The sequence below is a fragment of the Pagrus major genome, chromosome 18 (genome assembly GCF_040436345.1).
Source record: "Pagrus major chromosome 18, Pma_NU_1.0".
Lineage (NCBI taxonomy): Eukaryota > Metazoa > Chordata > Actinopteri > Spariformes > Sparidae > Pagrus > Pagrus major.
The window spans coordinates 19,940,023-19,949,174 of record NC_133232.1 but is presented as its reverse complement, the minus strand read 5'-3'; the positions used below and the strand labels follow the sequence as shown (position 1 = coordinate 19,949,174).

General features: G+C 41.4%; 1 protein-coding gene across 1 annotated transcript; it reads left to right on the top strand.

Moving 5' to 3' along the window:
- Positions 1 to 312: 312 nt before the first annotated feature.
- Positions 313 to 8,984, top strand: hmmr (hyaluronan-mediated motility receptor (RHAMM)). Its single transcript, XM_073486380.1, has 20 exons — positions 313 to 464; positions 730 to 828; positions 937 to 1,013; positions 1,120 to 1,197; positions 1,355 to 1,543; positions 1,666 to 1,752; positions 1,899 to 2,010; positions 2,121 to 2,186; positions 2,607 to 2,680; positions 3,224 to 3,294; positions 3,377 to 3,744; positions 3,852 to 4,000; positions 4,097 to 4,332; positions 6,144 to 6,254; positions 6,380 to 6,577; positions 6,664 to 7,377; positions 7,465 to 7,528; positions 7,908 to 8,084; positions 8,191 to 8,353; positions 8,516 to 8,984. Exons 1-20 carry the CDS (start codon positions 419 to 421, stop codon positions 8,530 to 8,532), a joined length of 3,096 nt encoding a protein of 1,031 aa, XP_073342481.1. The 5' UTR covers positions 313 to 418; the 3' UTR covers positions 8,533 to 8,984.
- The last annotated feature ends 168 nt before the right edge of the window (positions 8,985 to 9,152 follow it).

The following is a 9,152-nucleotide window of genomic DNA, read 5'->3' as shown; positions in this document are numbered from 1 at the left end:
CATTTTCAAATATTTTTAAAAAGTAAAAATATAAAAGAATCTCTAAACCTTTATTTTATTATTATATATTGTTTAAACCATACAACATTGGCTATACTTTTGCTTTGAATGCAATCAATCAGGTGTGAATACAGTAAAAAATAGATATATAGATAGATAAATAGAAAATATACCTAACTAAATGATTGTTGTTTATGGGACAGGCCCCGCCCCCGCCGGGACTGGTTGGGTGACGTATTCCAAAACTGGCTGTCTATTGGCCGGACGTACGTAAACGCACGCATGACGTTATTTTGAAATTTCAGCGGCGAAGCGTCTGTTGTTGTGTCAGATTCACCGAGAGCTGCACTGCAGCCTCATCGATACTGCTGGAAACTCATTTTAAATTCAACCTTTGCAACGAGCGGCGAATTTAAAAATGTCTTTCTCAAGAGCCCCTTTGAAAAGGTTCAACGACAATGTGGGTAAGTAACATTCAGAAGCTAGCAGCGAGCAACGGTTAGCATAGCACCAGCTAAGTTACTCAACGGTAAGAAGCTTAACGCAAAGTCAGCGGAAATCCGCAACGCCACGAAACCTTAAAATGCTAAACAAACCTTATGTGGGTTTACACTTTAGTCGTGTTGGGAGTTAAAACAAGGCACGCTAAGTTAGTTTAACTTATTTAAATATGTAAACTTGCAAAGTTTAGGGTCAGTAGTGTGGCTAACATTGTGCTGTTGCCCGAAGGTTGCGCCCCTCCACCGGGGTCCTATGAGATCAAGTCTGGGGAGCTGAAGGGAGCTGCTTCCTTCGATAAATCTGACCGATTCAGAGCTCTTAAAGCAGGTGGGTTCTTTTGAGAAGCACAATGCAGCACGGAAAGAAAACTTGAGAAATACAGTTATCTGACACGTAACGTTTTGTGCCACGTATTTTCATGATCTCTGTCTCCAGGTGAAATGCCACCACCATCGCCCTCCAGAAATGCCCTGGTGTCACCTGTCCGTAGGACCATGTCTGTGGATGGTCTTGTAAGTTGTCTTTACTGTCAGCATGTAATTAGTTCACGAACAGATCTGCTAGTTCTTCAACTGCTCCTGGCAAAACTAACTCGTTTTGTGTCTTGCTAAAAACTAGGTTGAAGGGTCAAGTGTAAAGAGGGAGAAGAACGGCATGAGCCTGGAGAGAAAGCAGCAGAAACTCCTGGAGAAAGAGGTACGCTTCATTGAAGAAACATCTGAGCTATAGGCTTACCACAAGAAAGTTATTGTTAGTTGTCTGTAATCACTGGCTTGTGTTTTCTAGTTATAACTGATCAACAGATGTTCACATTGTTATTGTTTCTAAGTCCTAACCTTTTGTGTCCTTCCAGATAAGGTCCCTGGTTCAGGAGCGAGGGGAGCAGGATCGTCGCCTGCAGGCTCTGGAAGAGGAGCTGAAGAAAGTGGAGGCCAAGATGCTGTCTGCAGTCAGGGAGAAGACGGGCCTCTCTTCCAGTGTTACCAGCCTTGAACGACAGCGAGCAGAGCTCAAGAAAGTCAACGAGTTTCTAAAAAACAAGGTCTGCCTTGTTTTTTGTATGATTATATACGTGGTTTAGTATAGAAATCCTTTCTTGATTAAGCCTTGATGGGATGTGTCTTCGGTGCTTGAAAGTGTGTCTGAGTACTTTTCTTTTTTTAGGTCTCTGCTGACACCACAAAAAAAAGAGTCAACTCTCTCACAATGGAGCTGATGGAAGCCAAGAACACTTTAGATGTTAAAAACAAGGTATGATGTGTACACAAACCTATTATTTTGTAAAACCCATCATTGGTTTAATTACAGCTGAATGTAAAGTCACAGCACATTTTCAGCCGCAGTAGATGCTGATGCTTATGCATTGTATGCGTATATGCATGCATGTGTGTGTCCAGGAGTTAAAGGTACTACGGGTTAACACTGAAGGCCACCTGAAGGTGCTCGAAACTGACCTCCAAGCTGCCAGGGACACTATCACTGCTTTGAAGGACAGGAACAAAGACTTGGGTAAGATTTAACAGCAGCGGATCGAACACGCTTAGATGTATAGAGGAGTAACAGTGGATTAACGGCAAGAGTTAGCTGATGATTTTTTTTACTTTTTAAACCTTTTACAGAGGACCACCATCAAGTGACCCGCACTCTGAACGAAGAGTTGGAGAATGAGAATGCTAGACTGCATGGTGAGTCCTGTGTATTGTCTGCTTTTTCCTTGACACACATTTAGTTGTAAAAAAAAAAGAGAGAAGATGACTTTTTGCTCTACTTAACACAATCAAGGCAAAAATTGTGTTGGGTGCTCTTGGGAAAACAGGAGAAAGTCCAGGCACTCCAAAAAAGAAAACGTCAAGAAACGAGGAAGGAAACACTAAAAAGCCTTTTATTCTCGTGGCTTAATCCTTAAAAGGGCAATCATTAAAAAAGCCCCAAGTGAATGATAAAAAAAGCAGCAAATGTTTGACATTTTTGCTTGAAATATGACTGAATCAATTAATTAATTGTCAAAATATTTGGCAATTAATTTTCTTTTGATCTACTAATGGTTGCAGCTTTAGTTACAGTTTGCCTCCTGCAGCCACCCATAATTGTGTGTTATTTTCCAGCTGTCATAAGGGAGCTGAAGAAGGAAATCGGAGTCCTGCAGGGATACCTTGACGCAGCCAATGAACAGATCCAGGTATAAATTAGGGCTCTGTCCACATGTACATGGGTATTTCTTATTTGTGTTTTGGCCCTTCACACCATGTAAACTGAGTTTTTAGGTCACTGAAAACAGAGCTTTTGGAAAACTCCTTCTTGGGTGAAAACATTCAGTCTGTTTTCACTTTTTACGTTTATCAGTGCTTGTAGATCCACTGAGGGGATGTTATTGTTTAAAGTTGTACCTAGAAAGACACAAACGGACATTGATAATATAATGATGGAAAAGAGAGACAAAAAACAGGTGTTTACAATGTTTTGTTGACACAATAGCATTATCCAGGAGGATTCAGTGAAGAGCAGTCACTTTCCCTGCCTCGTTCATAGTATTTTCTGTATCTAAGCAACCGACTGGAGTATATTATCTGCTTCCTGTATACTAAACTGTTTCCCAAAATACCTGTGTATGTGTGGACTAGGCCTAGTTGTACTACAGAAAATCTTACAGAACTGGACATTTTTCCTTTATATTCAGTCATACTTTGTGAAAGTCATGCTTATCCTCTTCATGTGTTTGTAGGATCTCCGCTTAAAGCTCCAAGAGAAGACACAGGAGAGCACTGTTACTGGTTCTCAGGCTGAGAAAGTAAAGTAAGAAAATGCATAATAGTTCCTTCAATGAAGTTAGATCCAGACTGTATACCATGACACTCATTTGTCGCTTTTTCCGCAGGCAGCTTGAGACAGAACTAGAGCAGGGCACTACTGAGCTACAAAGCACTCAAGAAGTGCTCAGACAAAAAGAGGAAGAGGAGCAGAAATTCCAACAAGAGCTGCAGGCATCAAAGGATGCTTTGGTGGAGGTGGAGAAGAGGTTGGAGAACCAAGAGCTGCAGCTGAAGTCCTCACAAAAGTCATTAGATGACATGGAGGAGCAGGTGAAGTTTGCCAACCAAGAAGTGGAAGACTCTCAGGCAACAGTTCGGCAGCATGAGGCAGAGCTTGCGAGACTAAGGGAGGTGCTCAGGAGGACGGAGAAGGAGCTGGATGAGAGAGTGGAACATCTGGAACAGAGGTATCTGTCTGCTGAGAAAGAGAGAAGTAAGTATATATATAAGTATAAGTAAGTATATTTATGATGTTAATTTAAATGGCAAGAATAAATTGACATGTTTTTGATGCATTTATTTTATATGTATTGTTTTTAGGCAAGACTCAGGAGGAGGGGCTGAGGAGAGTGGAGGAGTTGAAAGCGGAGATTGTCGTTCTAAAGGAGGTTAAAAGAGATGAGAAAAAGAGACAAATTGACCTCGAGCAAGAAAATGCTAGTCTTACTGAGGAACTGACGAAAGAAAAGGTCACAGATGGTTTTGTCTTACATGGCACATTCTTTTTAGTTTTGAGCGCAGAATCACTGAAAGCAATGACTGAGTCTTTCCCTTTTTTTCTACAGGCGCTTGTGGACTCCTTGTCTGTGTTGGTGGAGCAGGAGAGAGAGGAGTCTGAGGAGAAGTTGAGACAGTTAAAGGAGGAGATGGAGGAGGTGCTAGGCGACCTCACTCTCCTGGAGGATCAGGAGAAGAAGAGGGAGGAGGAGGCGAATAGGAGTGAGGAGGCCCTCCAGAGGCTGCAGGAGGAGCAGAGCGAGCTGGAGAGACAGCTGAGTGAGGCTAGGACTCTGACGGAGAGGTGACAACCAAAGGCCAAACATACTGATAAGAAGTGTTGACTGAGAGTATTAAAAGGACAGTTCAACCCAAAATCAAAAGTACATATTTTTCCTCTTACCTGTACTGCTATTTATCCATCTAGATTGTTTTGGTGTGAGTTGCAGAGTTTTTGTGATATCGGTAGCGATGCCTGCCTTTCTCTTGAATATGATTAAAGAAGTTAGCAATCAGCTTGTAATGCTCAAAGCACCAAAAGATACATTTGAAAAACTCTACAGCAATGTCACTTTCCAGAAAATTATGGTCTGGTTACTCAAGATAACTAGAGGTGTGTAGTAACGAGTTACATTTACGACGTAATGTGCGATAGAGTAATTTTATTTATATATTCATGCACATTCCGTCAGCTGGTCCCAGGTCTGCTGGTGCTCTCTTATCCTACCAGTGCCACACCTCCACATGACTCATTCAAAGCAGGATAACGGCTCAAGCTACACAGCAGTAGTATGGCATATGACACAGCATAGTTTTGATAATATATACACACCGTATATCTTTTTTCGGTGGTGTCCTTGTCGGCTGAGCTGTAACATTAGTTAGCTAGCCTCATATTTGTGAGTAGATTCACGCTTTTTTCTGTGCTGTGATATGGTTGGCAGGTGTACCTCGGTAGAAAGAAAATAGTTCCCACATGAAACTGCTCACAACAAGGTCTGTGGATTATTTTGAGTAACCGGGTCATGATTCCTGGAAAGAGATTTTGCTGTTGAGTCTTTTTAAATAGATTTTTTTTGTCGCTTAGGGTCAGGGTTCATCTTAACTGCCGATATCTCAAAAACTCTGCAACTCGCACCAAAGCAAGAAATAGCACTACAAGTAAGAAGAAAGATATGTATTTTTGATTTTGGGTTGAACTGTCCCTTTCTGCTGAAGTCTTAAAGTTATACTTGGCATTGAATAGGTCCTGCCTGTGAGTTGCTATTTAGAGTCACAGCCAGCTGGGAGCATGTTCCAGGAATCACTGAGTATGAAGTAGAGGGAAATAATTGACAGGTAGCCAGTCCATTACAGGGTTGACACTGACAGTGGGTCACTGTCTATTTCTGTTTTGGACCAATTTCAAGTTTGTCTCACATCCTCATCCTCAGGGGAACTAGGGCACTTGGAGGGGAAGTTGTTTTCTCGTTGCTTTTATTAGACAGTGAAAAATAATGCTGAGAAAATATAGCATGCATGACAGTCAACAAACATGGCAGACTTTTTATGGCTAAAATCAGAAAATATTCAATATCATCGAATCTGTCAGATTCGAGACTGTTTAGTCTGTTAAATACTGTAAAGTTCACTGTCAAACATGACAGAGCAGCAAATTATCACTTTTTAGAAGCTTGAAATCAGATGCTATGTTTGGCATTTTTCCTTGTAAAATTATGTAAATGCAGTTATTGATCACCAAAATAGCTGCAGATTAAGTTTCTCTTTATCGACTACTTAATTAATCAGCTAATTGTTTCAGCTCTACTTACAAAAGCATTGTTTTGTTGTTACAAAAAAGGGGTATTCAATTATACTTTCAGATTTTATAGGATGGATTGACGGGAGCAGTGTTTCAGATATTAGGTTTTTTAAGAAAATGTAAGTTTTAAGGGACATTCTCACAAGCATTAGAAGTCTTTAAAATGTTGAAAAAGACCACAAAAAAAAGAGAAGAAATATGGATAGGCCATAATCTTATGAAGATGCCTTGTATCTGTTGAATTATGTGTTTCAGGGCCTTAAAGTCATCCTACTTTTCGCACATCAAAACTGTGCTTGTGATTTCTTTTTTAGCACTGATGTGGCAGCTTTAAAAGAGCAGCATTCTGTGGCCATGAGAGAACTCCAAGAGGCACATACGAACTCATTGAACAAGATGGCAGACATTGTTGCAGAGCTGGGAAGGTGAGCGCTCGCCTGTCTGTATTTCTTGAAGTTTGCCCAGAATGTCAGTTTGATCCCTCTTGGCGTTTAGCTTCAAATTCTGTCAGCGTGTAGGGTTCACAGACTGCTTTTGTCTTACTTTTCAGCACCAAAGAGGCTCTGAAGGCAGCAGAGGAAAAACGGAAAACACTGGAAGCAGAGGTGGAGAGAGTGACCCAGCAGATGGAGGAGATGGACAAAGTGGTTCAACAGAAAGATGAGGAGATGAAAAGAGTGAAGGAGGCGTTGGAGGAGCACCAGGAGAGACAATTAGCTGAAGCGAAAGCCAGTGAGGAGAACTCAAGGTATGCTTTAAATTCACTCTGTCTGTGTTGAAATAACCGTCACTTTTCCACCCTTCTTTTAAATTCTCTTTGCTTTGACTTGATAGGATGTTGCTGGAGGTGCAGACTCGCTTTGCACAAAAAGATGAGGAGATGAAGGCCATGGAGGCGAGACACGCTGCCCTGATCAGTCAGCTACAGCAGCAGACAAAAGAGAGAGAAGAGGCACTGGGGCAACTGGAGGAACAGAGAGGTCAGAGTTCAACTCGGCTTCAAAATGAGAGGGAAAAAGCTCAGAAACTGCTAGAGCAGGTAAGAAAGGAAAAAGAGGAAATAATGGAACAGCTTCAACAAGAACGATACGAGAAAGTTCAAATTCAGACAGCACTTCAGGAGGAAAGGGAGGCATTGGAGGTTGAAAGGAAGGACCACCGGCAGGCCACGTCAGAGGTGCTCAGACTACAGGCCGAGCTAGAGAGAGTGGACGAGCAAAGCAAGAGTCTCCTGTCTCAAGTAGAACTGAAAGAGCAGTCCAGACTCGCTCTTGAAAGCCAGCTGGTCATTGCAGAGCAGGACAGAAATGCGCTTCAGTCTCGCCGGGTTGAGGTTGAACAAGGGACTTTGAACTACCAGGCCCAATTAGACCTCATAGCGGAGAAGACACAGGCACTGCAGCACGAGCTTGAAGACCAACGGCATGACAGACGGGCTCTGCAGGAGCAGGTTGAAGTACTGATGCAGGAAAAGGTTACACTGCAGTGGGAGATGGAGGAGCAGCGACAGGAACTCCAAAGACAATTAACTGAAGCACAGGAGAAAAGGTGAGCAAGGTGATTTCTTTTTGTGTTTGTTTTGTGTTCCAATTTGCACATCTTAACAACTCTTCCTTTTCTTCTTTGCACCCAAAGTTCAGACACAGAACACTGGAGGAAACAATATGAGGAGCTGTTTACAAAAGTCAGGCCCTTCCAGGTCAGTGACAGCAATTAAAAATAGTGCAGAATGTCTTTGATTAAAGCTGCATAATCAATCTTTTTGTGTTAACAGAGGGAAAAAAATACTGTGTAATGTCAAAGGTATTACTTCTAGTTATGAAACTACAGATGATTTTAACCTGACTGAAGTGGCACCCAACTTTAAAGTAGAGCTGCAATGATTGTTGTCCAGTTGAGTTAATCGCCAACTATATTGATAATCGCTTAATCTGTTAGAGAACAAGTCAACATTCTCTGATTCTGGCTTCTTAAATGTGAATATTTTCTGATTTCTTCACTTCTCTAATGGTAAAATGAATTATCTTTGGACTATCTTAGAGGTAAAGCCCTCTCAATGTTCATGTGTTTGCCTACAGGAACAGCTCAACGCCTTCGCAGCAGAGCGAAAGGCACTACTCAATGAAAACGGAGCAAACCAGGAGGAGTTAAACAAGTTGTCTGACGCTTACGCTCGCCTGCTGGGCCACCAGAACCAGAAGCAGAAGATCAAACATGTGATGAAGCTGAAAGATGAGAATATCACCCTAAAACAGGTGAAACAGGAGAGCAACACTGCCTGCTGTCTGAACCACACACATTTTTTTCTCGAGCTACAGTGCCTAAATCTTATCCACGGGTTTCTTTTCTGTGTGTGTGTAGGAGGTTTCCAAGCTTCGGTCCCAGGTAAACCGGCAGAAGAGTGATCTGGAGGAGCTCCGGTTGAAGCTCCCTGGTGCTCCTCACCGCAGATTTGATCCCAGCAAAGCTTTTCAACACAACAAGGAAAACAGGCGAACTGAAACAAGTGAACCTCTTAAAGAAGGTGAGTACTAAACTGTCCTCTCGCTGCAGCATCTTGAACTTTTTGAGATATAAATAGATGTAATGAGAATTGAACAGTTGTAAGGTTTTTATTGATTATTTTCACCTCATGTAATTACAGAGATATTTGAGTGGAAACCTGATTCTTTGTTTGTTCTCTCAGGAAATCACTTTGTGTAATGGAGCTCCTCTACAAGACAGGAACTGACAACTAATTGGCTGCCAAATTTATATTTTGTTTTTAATACGACTTATCAACCCACGTTTTATAGTCTTCGTGTCAAATTCTTACACATAATGCAAGGATTAATGTCATCTGTTTAGATTTCAAAAAGAAGTGTTAGGGGCCGTGTGTGTGTGTCTGTGTCTGTGTGTCTGTGTCTGTGTCTGTGTGTGTACAGGATCAGTATGTGAAAATAATGAGGAAATGGATGCACACAATCCAGAGAACAAAAGTTGTAGTAAGCATTAAATTGTAAAATGCTCTTTATTGTGAAATCTGTTTTAGATTTGTATCTGTATAACTTTGCTGTAACTGCAATGCTTGTGGTAGAAGAACCAGCAGCTGTTTGGTGCAGGGTGGCTCTTCACGGATCTTAATTCTTTGCAAATAAATAGTTTTCTTAAACGAGTGTTACTGAGATTTACTGACTTTTATCATGTACAATTTAAAGCCAATGCTTCCTAATACTACGTGTATGTAAACTTCTGACCCACTGAGAATGTGATAAGATGAAATAAATAAGCTGCTCTACTATTCTTAAAGTAGTGATCCTAATTGACTGTAGACGTGGAATGTT

Coding starts and splice junctions, on each gene's coding strand:
- hmmr (XM_073486380.1), top strand. CDS start 419: ATGTCTTTCTCAAGAGCCCCTTTGAAAAGGTTCAACGACAATGTGG. Junction 3,295..3,376: donor TCTCAGGCTGAGAAAGTAAA/GTAAGAAAATGC, acceptor CTTTTTCCGCAG/GCAGCTTGAGACAGAACTAG. Junction 6,255..6,379: donor ATTGTTGCAGAGCTGGGAAG/GTGAGCGCTCGC, acceptor CTTACTTTTCAG/CACCAAAGAGGCTCTGAAGG.